General features: G+C 38.9%; 3 protein-coding genes across 10 annotated transcripts in view; 1 reads left to right on the plus strand and 2 right to left on the minus strand.

Moving 5' to 3' along the window:
* Nucleotides 1-149: 149 nt before the first annotated feature.
* LOC309490124 (transmembrane protein 80-like) lies at nt 150-8,164 on the minus strand. Of its 5 annotated transcripts, none has more exons than XR_014202587.1 (6): nt 7,372-7,520; nt 6,453-6,546; nt 6,101-6,193; nt 5,816-6,017; nt 2,154-2,219; nt 150-688 (listed from the first exon to the last, which is right to left on the minus strand). XR_014202587.1 is itself a non-coding variant. In XM_082159153.1 (6 exons), the coding sequence occupies exons 1-6, from the start codon at nt 7,736-7,738 to the stop codon at nt 2,207-2,209; spliced, it is 438 nt and encodes a 145-aa protein (XP_082015279.1). In that variant the 5' UTR covers nt 7,739-8,164; the 3' UTR covers nt 1,730-2,206. The 5 variants fall into 5 exon arrangements, 2 of the variants coding, with proteins under 2 accessions (XP_082015279.1, XP_082015278.1); XR_014202588.1 differs by having other exon boundaries at nt 150-675; nt 2,144-2,219; XR_014202589.1 differs by lacking the exon at nt 150-688 and adding an exon at nt 1,712-1,785.
* A 4,524-nt stretch (nt 8,165-12,688) lies between these two features.
* LOC309490120 (serine/threonine-protein kinase pim-1-like) lies at nt 12,689-13,715 on the plus strand. The gene is made up of 3 exons (XM_082159148.1): nt 12,689-12,906; nt 13,028-13,406; nt 13,507-13,715. The coding sequence occupies exons 1-3, from the start codon at nt 12,814-12,816 to the stop codon at nt 13,692-13,694; spliced, it is 660 nt and encodes a 219-aa protein (XP_082015274.1). The 5' UTR covers nt 12,689-12,813; the 3' UTR covers nt 13,695-13,715.
* Nucleotides 13,716-14,379: 664 nt separating this feature from the next.
* LOC309490735 (transmembrane protein 80-like) overlaps nt 14,380-16,936 on the minus strand; it is a 6,398-nt gene continuing 3,841 nt past the window's right edge. For 2 of the 4 annotated variants that reach the window (XM_082159976.1, XM_082159973.1), the window contains 2 exons: nt 16,849-16,914; nt 14,380-14,918 (listed from right to left, as the gene is read on the minus strand). In XM_082159976.1, coding sequence (XP_082016102.1) covers nt 16,902-16,914 — 13 coding nt within the window. In that variant the 3' untranslated portion in view covers nt 14,380-14,918; nt 16,849-16,901. Of the gene's footprint in view, nt 14,919-16,405; nt 16,480-16,848; nt 16,915-16,936 lie in introns of all 4 variants that reach the window. The other 2 variants (XM_082159975.1, XM_082159974.1) reach the window with 2 other exon arrangements.

The following is a 16,936-nucleotide window of genomic DNA, read 5'->3' on the forward strand; positions in this document are numbered from 1 at the left end:
AACATGATCTAGCTTGTGAATTTTCCCCGACTCAATACCATCCTTCTGATAAATCACTCTAAGCCTTCTTAGTGTATTTTATGGCTTCTACACACAAATTAATTGTTTGTTTTGTTCATCAGGTGGCTGTGAAATACGTCACAAAGACGAAAGACACTGAATGTTTATTCATTGTAAGTACGCGCTGCACACTATAAAACATCTCATATTAACATTTATCACAGACAAATATTTGATTGTTTATTCAATTAACAAACTGGTCCAAGACTAAGCTAAATCTTTATTTGCAAAATTCAGCTAAAGAATTATTTATTATCTCATAGGAAGAATTTTCCAAGTTAAATCTGTTCTTTTTTCAGGTCGTCACATAAGGCCACTCCAGTCGGCGTCTCTCGTGCAGCTTGGCGTCTTGCGGGCTGCAATGGGAGACGCATCATCCCTCCTCTCGCCTTTGCGTCTTGCGGGGCGAGCAACCCATGTGTAGCGTCTTGCGCCTTGGCTTGAGGGAGCAGTATTTGCGTCTGGCGGTACTGCTTCCGGAGGGATACTCTTTTGGTTGCCCCTTATGGTTTTTCCCATCATTTCCCCTCCATTCCTGAAGTTCCTGCCACAGCTGTCCAAATGTGCTTGTCCTTTTGACTTCGTACCTCATTGTGATGAAGCCACCAGATGCTGCTCGTTCACGGATCTTCGAGTAATGGAGAGAACATGATATCAAATAACTTGTTGTATTCCTTTAAACCTATTTATAATGTAAAGTCTTTAAGGCAAAGGTGTAGGGACATTTTAACAAAACATGAGTTCTCTTACGAGAGGTTCTCTCGTACTGCGTAATATCTTACGCTATGGGGAAATCTCTTTTCCGCGAGATACTGAAGCCAAAAATTATCCTTAATTTTGGAATAATGTAAAACGCGTTGCGGCAGCATGCAGACATAGGCGAAACAGTTTGCGCGCCTATTAGCTGCTCTGCGGCAACTGCAGCAGCCTATCGAAAGGCCCCGTCGTGACGTCAGCTCCAATGAGGGCGCTTCGCGCCCACTGCGTCACGTCCCGCCGAAACGGGCGTGGCCTTGGGCTATAAATGTAGTTCGAGAGGCTGGTATAGCTGATTTTCATCTCTTCAGCGGAGCTCACGCATCGCTGGATCCAGAGAGAAGAAGCGGCGCCGTCGAAAAAGCCTAAAACCAGCTATACCAGCCTCTCGAACTACATTTATAGCCCAAGGCCACGCCCGTTTCGGCGGGACGTGACGCAGTGGGCGCGAAGCGCCCTCATTGGAGCTGACGTCACGACGGGGCCTTTCGATAGGCTGCTGCAGTTGCCGCAGAGCAGCTAATAGGCGCGCAAACTGTTTCGCCTATGTCTGCATGCTGCCGCAACGCGTTTTACATTATTCCAAAATTAAGGATAATTTTTGGCTTCAGTATCTCGCGGAAAAAAGTTTCCCCATAGCGTAAGATATTACGCAGTACTCGTTCCCTCTCTAGAGAGAACCGAGGTTACGTTAGTAACCGAGTACGTTTTTTTTATGAAATGGTCCACCATAAAATGGTTTATAACTTTTATAACACTCAATTGTTTACTAAACATATGTACTGTGTTGTTTTCATTGCATGTTTTTTTTTGTTTTTTTTTTATTTAAACTGTGTTGTGAAGCACTTTGTGGCCCTTGTCTGTGAAAGGTGCTATATAAATAAAGATTACTTACTTACTTACTTACTACTGTAGTAACTTTTTTCTTTTCTGTTTGTCACACCAAAGTAAACTGTCACATGATCGACACTATAAACAAAGCATCAGACAAGTTTATGTTTAAATAAGGTCTTCTTCATTTTCATTTGTCTAACAAAAGTGCAAAAGACAAAAGTAATGCATTCTTAATATTTGAACAATGGTTTATAAATAGTACTTTTTAGTAAAAAAGAAACAGGCTTCTTACACATTAAAAGTGCAGTTGCTAACTTTGTCTACTTCAACAAAAAAAAAAAAAATTCTAATAAATCTGTTTTTAAATGACAGGTAAAGTGTCCTAGAAAAAGCTGTTCAATTCTACATCAGGCTTTTGTTTAAAAACAACATCAGTTGCCAGGTTTTCTTTTTAAATGAAAATGCTATGACAGATTATAAATTGTAATCAAACTTGTATTTACATATAAGGAACAGTAGTTGGAAATCTCCAGCAGCCTGTCAGCTGAAGCCACAGTCAGGAGTAAACACTAGAAAAGAAAACAAGACACATAATCAACACCACAAACACTTGCTCAATATAAAGCACACTTAATAGTGTGCATACATCTCATGAGTTACAGTCTGGGTTATTCTGACAGCCAAGACATAGACATAAAACATAAATATATATAGTACAACTTACAGGCTTTGTTCAAAAACCTAGCAAGCTGCCTACATAGGTAGAACGTAAAAGAAATGCTCTACAAAGACATACAGTACACAACAACTCAAAAATTCGCAGTGCTCATTACATAAAACACAAAAAGACTTAGGGCCCTATTTTAACGATCTGAAACGCAAGTATCAAGCGCGAAACGCAAGTAACTTTGTGGGCGGATCTAAAATGGGTTGGTCTGAAGTAGTTTCATTATTCATAGGTGTGGTTTGGGCGTAACGTGAAATAAACCAATCAGAGCGATATCTCACATTCCCTTTAAGCTAGCAGGCACGCTTGTTCCATGGCGGATTCCTATTATAAAGGCGGATTTGCCAGGCGCGCGCCAGGAGCGGTTCACAGCCGAGGAGACCGACGTTCTCGTCAGGGCCGTAAAAGACTGAGAAGTGACATTGGGGATGGAGAAACACACCCAAATTAGCTTCGGTTAAACAGGCGTATGATAATTTGGGTAAATGTGTAAGCTAGATGTACGCTTTTATAATAAACTGTTTATCTATCTATCTATCTATTGTAATAATGTCTGATTTGCAAAAATTAGAAATGCTGCTTCTGTGTAGATGATAGAATCAAAGTGTATGTGCGTTGTGCACACGCTACATTGATTATAGGCCAAGCATGCGCCCTTAAAATAGCATATGAATAACATGCACAACATGCCACTGACTTTAGACTAGGTTTTTCTTGGTCAGTGGCGGAATTGTTTTCTAAACCTGCAAAATAACACCAGGGAACGTTTGCGCCGGAACACGTCTCCTCTTTTCGCTGAACCGCCCCCGGGAGCGCAAGTGTATTTCCTAGTTTACCGACGTGCGTCTGTGGAGGGAAAACTCCGCTGTGCGCGGGTGCAAAATAGGAATTATACATGCGTCGGTGTACAAAGTCAATTGCGCTGGGTGAGAGATAGGGCCCATAAAGTTCCAATAGACTTTGCTGTTGAGATAATCACATTATACTCTACTACAGGAAGGTGAAAATTATTTCACATTAACATTTCACATTAACTCTTGTGTAAAACAGTGTAATATAATTGATATACTGAAATGTATTGAAATGGAAATATCCATTAAGACATTAAGCCTTGTCATGTGCTTGTCCTTAAGAAAAAGTAAATCAGTTATTGTACAAAAAAGTTGCTTCTCCGGAAAAAAATAGGATTTTCGTGTTGCAAATACATTTTATTATGAAGCAATATATGAGTTTTGACATATTTAAATCTGCATATTTGTGCTATTTACAGTAGAGCATTTTATTTTTATAAAAAGCCTTTTTTTCATTTTAAATGTATCCTTCCTCTTTCATTTTAATTTCTTAAATTTGATCAATAAATTCCATTAGAATAATAAGACACTATAGGGCAGTAACCAATCAAATTAAATAATTTACACTGAAAAATGACAAATGCATTAAATAATGTTATGAGATTGTATAGGTCATTGAATCTTTGACTCAACCAATGCGTTCAAAACGCTGAATTATTAAGTAATGAAAACAGCACTCTTGGTCGTGTGATGTTACTTGCCTGTATAATATGTTATAATAAATATAAAAAATCCACATTTTATATTTTGGCGCAGTATGTTAACTGAGTTTCTTTGTGTGTGCTTCGCTCATTTGTTTAGATTTCTCCTCAAGAGGCTGCGCGAGCCTCAACAGCACATCCTTGTAAACATCAGTACATTATACATTATTATTATTATTCACCATCAATTACATTTATAAAAAAATACAATCATTCTTGCGTTTTAGTGATTCCCTAGTTATTTTTTGTTATTGCCGATTTGATCCGGTCGGGCAAGTTAAATCTCTTTCACTTGCCCCTTCAAAAAATCCACTTGTCCCGAACAAGCGGACAAGCGTTAATGTTGAGCACTGCATGTGTGTTATATATTTTTATGTTTATTATGTGTCATTAGTTTACCAACATGCTAACAGACAAACTCAACTGAAATCAATTGCGAGTTGAGAGTCCTGTGAACTTTGCTGGAGAAATGCTGTTTGGATGACATGCGTTTTAAAGCTACACTGTGTAGGATTTTCTCCCATCTAGCAGTGAAATTGTTTATGACTACCAACTGAATATTACTTTCTAGCCCCTCCCATTCCGAGGGCGTTTTAACTCCTACGGTGGCCGTACTATTTCAAATCTGCCAGCAGTCGCGAGTAATCTCCCCCTCGCATTCGTCACGGTGCCACTGAGTGTAAAAACACGAAAGGCGAAGCTTGAATTTCCAGGTATGTCCCTCTTTGGCTAATGTATTTTCAAGATGGATGCGCAACATGGCTGCCGCCATTCGAGCGACTCGCTCGTATGTATTCTAAATGGCAGATTCTACGCTTATGAGAATACTTGATTAGTTGGTAGAAGTAATTACACATTAATGAGCACATATCATTTTGAAAGAACATAGGGCCCTATTTTAACGATCTGAAACGCAAGTATCAAGCGCGAAACGCAAGTAACTTTGTGGGCGAATCTCGGGCGCTGTTGCTATAATACCGGCGGGATAAATGACTCTTGCGCCCGACGCAACTCTAAAATGGGTTGGTCTGAAGTAGCTTCATTACTCATAGGTCTGGTTTGGGCGTAACGTGAAATAAACCAATCAGAGCGACATCTCACATTCCCTTTAATCCATGGCGGTTTGCTATTATAACGGCGGATTTGCAAGGCGCACGCCAGGAGCGGTTCACAGCCGAGGAGACCGACGTTCTCGTCAGGGCCGTAAAACACAGAGAAGTGACATTGGGGATGGAGAAACCCACTCAAATTAGCTTCGGTTAAACAGGCGTATAATAATTTGGGTAAATGTGTAAGCTAGATTTATTTTTTCACATCTTCATGGACACAACAATGATTTCCCTCGTGTGTTAATATTTTTCCTTGTAATAATGTATGGTTTTCTAAAAATGAGAACTGCTGCGTCTGTGTGTAGATGAGATAAGCAAAGTGTATGCGCACGCTACATTGATTATGGCCAAGCATGCGCCCTTAAAATAGCATTATGAATAACATGCGCAACGCGCCACTGACTTTAGACGAGGTTTTTCCTGGTCAGTGGCGGAATTGTTTCTAAACCTGCAAAATAGCACCAGGGAACGTTTGCTCCGGAACACGCCTCCTCTTTGCGCTGAACCGCCTCCGGGAGCGCAAATGCATTTCCTAGTTTACCGACGTGCGTCTGTGGAGGGAAAAGTCCGCTGTAGGAATGATACATGCGTCGGTGTACAAAGTCAATTGCGCTGGGTGCAAGATAGGGCCCAAAGTGTTTTTTGCTAAGAATCAACTTAAAAAATTACACAGTGTAGCTTTAAATCCATTTGATGCAGCTTTACTAAGCAAGGGAGCTCACTAGATTTTGTAACAGAACCCAGGTGTCCAAAAACTACAAGCATGTGAACTCTGACCTCCTGAATCCCGCCAACGTCCCGAACCCCACAATTCCTGTTAGGCCGTAAAAGCAGATCAAGATGGCGCCAATGATGACATCAGCTCGCAGGACGTACGACTGCCAAATGACGAAATAGAGCGCCAGCAGCACTGTGGCCCCGGTGCCGATCAGATTCAAACCCGTGTAGCCCTCGCTCTCCTGTAGGTTTCCCCTTAACCCTGAGGAAAAGAGATTGACATGAGGCCAATGAAAATGTTTTACTGAAATATGTTTTTTTTAATAAACAAAAATAGGATCTCACCCCAGTACACCCTCAGGACCTCAAGACCGGCCATAAGAAACAGCAGACACACGTCTAGAGCGAGTCGGCCAACAGGGTAACTCAACACGTGAGCTGTCAAACGGCATAAAAAACACAAGATATACATGCATTTTCATCTCTTGATTTTTGTACACCTCTCCTTAATAAGACAAATGATTGGAAGTATCATGCATGTCTGTAGAACAAACAGAGCAGGAAGAGTTCAAATGTACAATAAAATGTAGCCTAATACTTATGGTTAGTTCAAATTCATAACCGTAATAGTACAAGTGATGCTTGACTAAGCAAAATAAATAAATACAATTAAAGGACATTGATAAGTAGTACTCACTCTTGTAGATGATCATAGAGAGGGTGGACAGAAAGTAAAACACACTGAAAGCTGCTGAGAGATACAGCAGGATCTGGAGCAGCACAGATGAGAGCTGCTGTGGATTAAGGCTTAAAACATGCAAAAGTATTCTTATGAATACCTTATGAGTATGTGAATATGGTAATTAAACATGAGGCTACTATGTTATAAATCTAATTATTCATTAGTTATTATGAATTTGAATTGGGTTGGCAAACAGGATGAAGAAATGCAATTTAAATTTGAATGTAAGGAAGTAGAATGAATATTAATTGAAATGAAAAGTAGTTCATATAACTGTTTTATATGCCATATATATATATATATATATAGAGAGAGAGAGAGAGAGAGAGAGAGAGTTTAAAAGACTAAAGTTTGAAAGTTTATGGTCCTCATAAACAGTCAGACAGAGATAGATAGATAGATAGATAGATAGATAGATAGATAGATAGATAGATAGATAGATAGATAGATAGATAGATAGATAGATGGAAGATAGATGGAAGATAGATAGATAGATAGATAGATAGACAGATAGATAGATAGATAGATAGATGGAAGATAGATAGATAGATAGATAGATAGATGGAAGATAGATGGAAGATAGATAGATAGATAGACAGATAGATAGATAGAGAGATAGATGGAAGATAGATAGACAGACAGATAGATAGAGAGGGAAGATAGATAGATAGATAGATAGATAGATAGATAGATAGATAGATAGATAGATAGATAGATAGATAGATAGATAGATAGATAATTCTTTATTTTTCAATAAGTTCAATAATGCTTTGTTCTGCTTATTGATTTCTATCTTCCCTCTCACTTTTCCATCCATCCATTAATTTATTACTGTTCAGGGACTGTTATTCCTGTGAATATTCACAAAGGATACAATACTGTTGTTTTTGCCTAAAGGGAAAAGCACAATTACATTTAACATCTTAAATAAAACAACCTAAGATAATCCAAATATGCACACCTCGGACATATCAAATGAAATGCATTAAATAGTAAACATTTCTGCCACTTTCAGATCTACATATTAAACTGCATTTCGCTTTTCCATACAGCACAGGAACCTCGACAGGCATATAACCCAATTAAACCACACACAAAACGGTGAAATGTTTGAAACCATTAAATATATTACAAAAAACATGAAGCTTTCACTGTAATAATGAGGAAAATTGCGTTTATTTTCGATGATAAAATCAGTATCTATGGCAACGGAGCGCGTTACCTGCACGTCCAATCGCCATCTTGATTCTCTCACTCTCTCCGCTCTCTCCGGTTCGTTCGCCCAGTGTTTAGGCTTTGGCGCCTCCTAGTGAACAGGAGTGACGTCAACGCAGGATTTTATTTAAAAGGTTTTTAAAATTAATGCCAGGCGAATTTAAAACAAAATACATATATAATACAACATACCAATGCACTTAAAACATCACTTTAAAAAAGTAAGAACAAGAAAGCAGAGATTTAACAGTGTAACAAATAATTTTGTTTATTTGTCATTTTTTAATTATTTCATAAGACAGACTCAATCAATGTGGATGATATTTTTAATCAATCGAAATGATGCTGTGATTGGGGTTTGATTTTAACTGTTTGGGCACAGACGTGATAAATACATTATTCAAACTTAAATGGTTAAGGCTGTGGAATACAGACCTAATTTTGGTCTCATTTTAAAGAAAACAAATCAAATCAAATTTGGTTTAAAATGACTTTGATTTGATAGCAATTTTTGAATAAAAATAATTTTGTATAATATATACATTTGTATAAAATACAAAATGTTTAGTACAGTACATTTGATTTACAGTAAACTTTAACTTTAACTCAAACACTGTCATTTTTTGAAGTGCTTTCACTTCAGCTGAGTTTACTGTAAAGCAAATGTACTGTACTAAACATTTTGTATTTTATACAAATGTATATATTATAGAAAATTATTTTTATTCAAAAATTGCTACCCAATCAAAGTCATTTTAAACCAAATTTGAATTTGATATCACAAATATTGAAGTTCCTTTGATATCTTGTTTAAGTGCAATACCAAAAATAGCCACCGGGTGACACACACATTCCATAGACTTTTTTCAATGCGTTCTCCTGTAACAAATTAATACATTTCTGACACAATATCACTTCTATCACAAAACAGTTGCCAGATATGAAACCTCGAGTCTTAGACATTTCCAACGATGTGTTTTGTCAAGATTAGAAAAAGTTTTGATTATAAAATAGTTCAAATAAATTGTATAATATGAAACATTCCGCCCATAGGTAGAGGAGCCCGTTAAAAGGTTTTAAAGTAGGCTACCCTTTCCATGGTAACGCAATGTCCGATTTCAAAATGAAATTTTGAGTGTTTGGTAGGGGAAAAAAGCAATAAAATAAAAGAGCGCCAAGCGTCCGGCTAGCGGGACACTGACAATTAAGGAGATAAAATGCTTTCATAAGTCAATTCAAAGATTTGCACTGCTTGACACATGCAACTGAAGTTACATGAAATAAAATGTTCTTTACTATTACAGGTTGTATCTTAGGTGCCGTTTTTGTATGCCTTTTGGCCGTTCATTTTTCACGACAACAGCGTTTTTGGGGCCTGAAAGCGAACATACACAAAACATTTCAGTCATGGAGTATTTATAGAGCTTCACCCTGTAAAAAAATAAATAAAAAATAATTATAGCCCTTTTTTTCTATTGTAGCCTACACATTATGAAAGGAATGTTCACATAAAATGTAAAATTATTCTTTTTGGGGGAACGCCTCGAGGCAACACCCTGCTAATGAAAAAAAAACGAATTTTGCATTGAGATTGAGTGACTATCCATTATTTACTGACATCACAAAAATTTAAAACAGCAAAGAAAATGAAAGTATATTAGAGGCAAACATTATTTAACAGTGAACTGAAATTAAATCATTTTATATTAATAATTGAATAAAAAAAACATTGGAAAAATGCGATATAAGCTGCTGCATCTTGTGTCACACAATGTATTTATGTAATTCATTCCTCATAACATAGAAAGTTATTTATTTGACTGCAAGTGTTTTAAAGTGAAGTTTACTTACTAAGGAATGAGAATCAAATTGTCTGCTTTTCTCCAAAGCAAAACCATGTAAAATAAAACAAAGATTACTGGAGTGTGTTTTATAAGAAAATACTATTTCAGTATTTATACTTCAAAATTTCAAACGTGTTACACTGTAAAATAAAAAAAGTTGCTGCCTTAAATTTTTAAGTACAATCAACTTGAATGTTTAAATCATTTCAACTTAAATTACATTTATTACAATTGTTTTAACTTATTTTGATGAAGTCATAACTTGTTGATCATATTTTTTTTACTGTGTACTTCTGTCATGCAATTCACTATATCTGACTGAACATTCCTGGCTGAAATCACAACATCCTCTGCATTTATAGCAGAACATGCATGGCATCCTGTGAATTTTGTTTAGGAGTGTATAAGCAAATTCCTGTTCCTGGTCCAGTTCTGTAACCTTGTATGACCAAGGAGAGGCATCTTCAAAGACCGGAGTGAAAGAAGAGCAACGGGCTGGAACATTGCACAGGTTTGGATGTCACTATGGAGCACGACTCGCCCTGAAAACACACTTTTCTCTATGATGTGTGTAAAATCAGGATGGGTTTTACTCACCCTCACATTGTTACACCCGAAGAATTGTAAATCCGTAAAATTGTAAACCCGTAAAATGTTCTTTTGTGGAATGAAAGTGGATGGGGACCAGATGTCAAGCTCCAAAAGACTATATATAAATACTATACATGCACTATAAATCATCTGAAGTCATAAAACAGCTTAGAAATAGACCAATAATGTTATTTAATACAATCTTGCATTACTTGACAGCTGTGGTCACAGTGAAAAGAGCAGCTTGGATGGTAAATAACTCCTTTTTGTTCAATGGAGAGAAAAAAACAGACATTAAAAAGTAAGGGAAATTTATGACAAACTGTAAACAGAAAGACTTGATACACACTCACTCACTCACTCACACACACACACACACACACACACACACACACACACACACACACACACACACACTCACTCACTCACTCACTCACTCACACACACACACACACACACACACACACACACACACACACACAAAGAAAGTGCCCAGTGGTATACAGACAGGTTGCTGAAGTCCAGTGGAGTGTTTGATTTTGAGAACCTTGAGTTTTGGTTTATAATTAACATCAGAGGACAGAACTATGACACATGAAACACTCACTTTCTCAGGATTACCTTGACTGCTGAAAGAAGCAAGTTCGTATGATAAAGAAGAGATTTAAACCAATAAACCTTTCACAGTAAAACCATAGAGTGCACACGATAAATCAAATCTGAACATATTACATGTTAAATACACGCCCTCTACTGGAGAAACTAGCAACGTGCCAAATACACTGACGGCTACAGTAGTTTGGCCACATGAAACTATTGTGAAAATATTTACAGCAACAACTCATATTAATAATAAAAGGTTTTCCCTTCAGCAAAACATTTAATTTTTTGTTGACTGTGATATATAAGAAACATATATGTGATTTTTTTATTTTATTTAAATTTCTTTATTGGTTTTTCTGCTGGGAACATCAAGTCAACGACTAATAACAATGATTTTATGAAATAATCGTTCCACACTGTTAATACCCCAATAAAACCCTCCCTCAAATAAACAACCTACAGCCTCCAATAAAAAAAATACAAATTAATGATAAAATAAATAAATAAATAAAATAATAAAATATAATATTGATATCTTAAATCCTTTTCAAAATAAAATAAATAAATCATCAGAGAGGATGCTCAGCTTAAGTGTCTTGAGAATTAGCTAGTAAATAGTCTAAAAAGGGGCGCCACAGTTTGTGATTTTTTTTTTAAACAGTCAAAACATCGAAAACACCTGGATAGAGCATAGTTATATATATATTAAGCATTTATAATATAATATAGGGCTTATATAATATCATATTTGCCTTATCTCACTGTTCTGAAAGATTTTTGGTCCTAAAAAACATGTTTTATTTTAAAAACAAACATTTGTATTTTGAGACGCTCAAGGCCGCTGTGCGCGTTTGTGTCTTATGACGTCATAGGCAGTTCAAATAGAACTTTCGTTGTTTATAAGATCTTTACAGACATACACACTTTGTGGGTTTGTTGTAGTGGTCGAGAGTGTCAGACAGTGGTTTTTCACAGCGACGATGGGACAGCGAGTTTGTAAAGTGAGTCCGATTATTGGCGAGGTGTGCGATCAACATCAAAGCACACCCCCAAAACCCAGCACCAACACGGCGGTTCAACATCCTCATCATCGCGATGAGATTGAGACACATGTTGATGCTGCTGGTCAGAGAAAGAGCAAAGAGAGGAGGGTGATAGAGAGAGGAGGAGAGGAGGAGGAGGAGGAGATGAGGTTGATGGAGAGAGGAGGAGGAGAGGAAGGAAGTGAGGAGGAGTTGAGGAGGTTGATGGAGAGAGGAGAAGGAGGAGAGGAGGAGAAGAGGAGGGTTATGGAGAGAGGAGGAGGAGAGGAAGGAAGTGAGGAGGAGTTGAGGAGGTTGATGGACATAGAAGGAGAAAATGGTGGAGGAGGCGAGGAGGAGGAGAGGAAGGAGTCAGGGAGAGTGCAGGAGAGTATAAAGAGGAAGAAGTGGTGGAGGAGGCTGGCCTCTTTCTTTAGAGCTGCCTGCAAACAGGCTCCAGAGAGCAGCTCAGGTCAGGGAGAGGAGAAGCAGACGCAGGATGAGGGAGAGAAGAGGAAGGTAGCATGGGATGCAAGAAGTAGTGATGGTAAATTACACCAGATCATTTTATGAGAATATCAATGAATAGATCTCTGTTTTGACCACGTAAAAACTCAATACTATTACACACAATATCAAATACAAGTCAGTACAAATTATCCCAAAATCCACATCAATGCCATGAGATCTCCATTATATGATACAATGATATGATATATGATGTCAATATAGTCTGTTAATTATTTAAAATACATTAAAATGAACAACTATATGAATTCAATTTTGCATATCACAAGACACTCCACTCACTTCTATGAAATTTTATGTTATTTTGTCTTTTAATAGACTACATCTTCAGTCACTTCACTATTGGTGATCAGCTGGGGAAAGGTGGTTTTGGTGTGGTGTATGAAGGGAGACGTCTGGAGGATGATCTCAAAGTAAGTCAATATAAATCAAACATGATCTAGCTTGTGAATTTTCCCCCTGACTGAATCTCATCCTTCTGATAAATCACTCTAAGCCCTCTTAGTGTATTTTATGGCTTCTACACACAAATTAATTGTTTGTTTTGTTCATCAGGTGGCCGTGAAATACGTCACAAAGACGAAAGACACTGAATGTTTAGTCATTGTAAGTACGCTAAAACACCTCATATTAACATTTATCACAGACAAATATTTGATTGTTTATTCAATTAACAAACTGGTCCAAGACTGAGCTAAATATTTATTTGCAAACCAAATTCTTCTAGCCTGATCATCCAAAGCCTCTTCCTAAAGAAATCGCCCTCACCATCCTGGCCAGTAAAGGTCCCAGTGTGCCAGAGATCATCCGGCTGCTGGACTGGCAGGACCGCCCTGACCACTTCGTCATGGTCCTCGAATGTCCCTCTCCCTGTGAGGATCTGGTCCAGTTCATGAGGCGTCACGGTGGAAGACTCGATGAAGAGAAGGTCCGGCACATCATGAGGCAGGCGGCTCACGCTGCCAACACGTGCTGCCTTCGCAGAGTTCTCCACCGTGACATCAAACTGGACAATCTCCTGATCAACAGCGAGACATCTGAAGTCAAGCTGATTGACTTCGGGTGTGGGGACATTCTGAGGAGTTCGGCGTACAGGTCATACTGTGGTATGTATTGTCACTCAAAGCTGCAGTTTGGCACTTTAACTCCAGTGATGAGTTACGAGATAATGCAAAAGTACTCATCAGACATAACCTCTTTCCTCAGGCACAGCAGCGTACTGTCCTCCCGAGTACTATCTCAGGGGGAAGTACTACGGCAGGCAGGCGACGGCATGGTCACTAGGGATTCTGATGTTCGTGATGTTGTGTGGACATTTCCCTAGTGACTATGACCTGATGCTGCTGAAAAAGAAGCAATGGTCCAGACCCAACCTGTCAACAGGTGAGATCTAGAATGAATAATTCAGTCATACAAAACATAATGTAAAGTTTAAGGTAATAATCAGACGTCTTCCTGCACAGAATGCTGTCGCCTCCTCAGGGCTCTGCTAAAGGAGAAGCCAAGACGGCGACTTAGTCTGGGGAGGATCCTGTCGCACAACTGGTTTAAGGTAGCGAACCTAAGATCAGCTAAAGAATTATTTATTATCTCATAGGAAGAATTTTCCAAGTTAAATCTGTTCTTTTTTCAGGTCATTACATAAGGCCACTCCAGTCGGCGTCTCTCGTGCAGCTTGGCGTCTTGCGGGCTGCAATGGGAGACGCATCATCCCTCCTCTCGCCTTTGCGTCTTGCGGGGCGAGCAACCCATGTGTAGCGTCTTGCGCCTTGGCTTGAGGGAGCAGTATTTGCGTCTGGCGGTACTGCTTCCGGGGGGATACTCTTTTGGTTGCCCCTTATGGTTTTTCCCATCATTGAAAGGTGGTTTTGGTGTGGTGTACGAAGGGAGACGTCTGGAGGATGATCTTAAAGTAAGTCAATATAAATCAAACATGATCTAGCTTGTAAATTTTCCCCGACTCAATACCATCCTTCTGATAAATCACTCTAAGCCTTCTTAGTGTATTTTATGGCTTCTACACACAAATTAATTGTTTGTTTTGTTCATCAGGTGGCTGTGAAATACGTCACAAAGACGAAAGACACTGAATGTTTATTCATTGTAAGTACGCGCTGCACACTATAAAACATCTCATATTAACATTTATCACAGACAAATATTTGATTGTTTATTCAATTAACAAACTGGTCCAAGACTAAGCTAAATCTTTATTTGCAAAATTCAGCTAAAGAATTATTTATTATCTCATAGGAAGAATTTTCCAAGTTAAATCTGTTCTTTTTTCAGGTCGTCACATAAGGCCACTCCAGTCGGCGTCTCTCGTGCAGCTTGGCGTCTTGCGGGCTGCAATGGGAGACGCATCATCCCTCCTCTCGCCTTTGCGTCTTGCGGGGCGAGCAACCCATGTGTAGCGTCTTGCGCCTTGGCTTGAGGGAGCAGTATTTGCGTCTGGCGGTACTGCTTCCGGAGGGATACTCTTTTGGTTGCCCCTTATGGTTTTTCCCATCATTTCCCCTCCATTCCTGAAGTTCCTGCCACAGCTGTCCAAATGTGCTTGTCCTTTTGACTTCGTACCTCATTGTGATGAAGCCACCAGATGCTGCTCGCTCACGGATCTTCGAGTAATGGAGAGAACATGATATCAAATAACTTGTTGTATTCCTTTAAACCTATTTATAATGTAAAGTCTTTAAGGCAAAGGTGTAGGGACATTTTAACAAAACATGAGTTCTCTTACGAGAGGTTCTCTCGTACTGCGTAATATCTTACGCTATGGGGAAATCTCTTTTCCGCGAGATACTGAAGCCAAAAATTATCCTTAATTTTGGAATAATGTAAAACGCGTTGCGGCAGCATGCAGACATAGGCGAAACAGCTCGCGCGCCTATTAGCTGCTCTGCGGCAACTGCAGCAGCCTATCGAAAGGCCCCGTCGTGACGTCAGCTCCAATGAGGGCCTGCAGTGCCCGTTAGGTGTTAGAGCGCACTCCACAAGAGGCATGGCCTCATCGTGGGCTTGGTCTAGTGGGATTGCCTTACAAGATATATGTATGGCGCCAGGCTGGGCCTCCCCGTCTACATTTATAAGGTTTTATAACCTGGAGGTTCCCGCTTTACAGGCTAAGCTGCTTTCGGTCTGTTAAATCGGTATTGTCTTCCCCGATGTTTTCGGCCCAGAATACTAAAACTGCTCGAGCAACGCTCGCTGATCGATCGTGCAGCTCTATGGGCAGTGTGTAAGACCCATAATATTCACCAGACTAGGCCGAGTTTCGCCCTGGCTGTGTGTGAAACACTATTGATATAATTGCTCCTTATAGGATGCTATCTATTATAGGAATGATGCTATTCTAGCCCCTCTTCCTGGACTCTCTGTGAGTCCCATGATAATCATGTGCTATATGGGCCCCGGGCACCTGCCCTTGGGACTTTGATATTATATTACGCAGTACGAGAGAACCTCTCGTAAGAGAACGTACTCGGTTACTAATGTAACCTCGGTTCTCTCTAGAGAGGGAACGAGTACTGCGTATCTTGCCGTGCCTGCAACACGCTCTGGTTCGCTCCGGCGATGAAAACCAGCTATACCAGCCTCTCGAACTACATTTATAGCCCAAGGCCACGCCCGTTTCGGCGGGACGTGACGCAGTGGGCGCGAAGCGCCCTCATTGGAGCTGACGTCACGACGGGGCCTTTCGATAGGCTGCTGCAGTTGCCGCAGAGCAGCTAATAGGCGCGCGAACTGTTTCGCCTATGTCTGCATGCTGCCGCAACGCGTTTTACATTATTCCAAAATTAAGGATAATTTTTGGCTTCAGTATCTCGTGGAAAAAAGTTTCCCCATAGCGTAAGATATTACGCAGTACTCGTTCCCTCTCTAGAGAGAACCGAGGTTACGTTAGTAACCGAGTACGGTTTTTTTATGAAATGGTCCACCATAAAATGGTTTATAACTTTTATAACACTCAATTGTTTACTAAACATATGTACTGTGTTGTTTTCATTGCATGTTTTAAAAAAAAAAAATTTTTATTTAAACTGTGTTGTGAAGCACTTTGTGGCCCTTGTCTGTGAAAGGTGCTATATAAATAAAGATTACTTACTTACTTACTTACTACTGTAGTAACTTTTTTCTTTTCTGTTTGTCACACCAAAGTAAACTGTCACATGATCGACACTATAAACAAAGCATCAGACAAGTTTATGTTTAAATAAGGTCTTCTTCATTTTCATTTGTCTAACAAAAGTGCAAAAGACAAAAGTAATGCATTCTTAATATTTGAACAATGGTTTATAAATAGTACTTTTTAGTAAAAAAGAAACAGGCTTCTTACACATTAAAAGTGCAGTTGCTAACTTTGTCTACTTCAACAACAACAAAAAAAAATTCTAATAAATCTGTTTTTAAATGACAGGTAAAGTGTCCTAGAAAAAGCTGTTCAATTCTACATCAGGCTTTTGTTTAAAAACAACATCAGTTGCCAGGTTTTCTTTTTAAATGAAAATGCTATGACAGATTACAAATTGTAATCAAACTTGTATTTACATATAAGGAACAGTAGTTGGAAATCTCCAGCAGCCTGTCAGCTGAAGCCACAGTCAGGAGTAAACACTAGAAAAGAAAACAAGACACA

The sequence above is a fragment of the Leuciscus leuciscus genome (assembly GCF_965113295.1).
Source record: "Leuciscus leuciscus genome assembly, chromosome: 25".
NCBI lineage: Eukaryota > Metazoa > Chordata > Actinopteri > Cypriniformes > Leuciscidae > Leuciscus > Leuciscus leuciscus.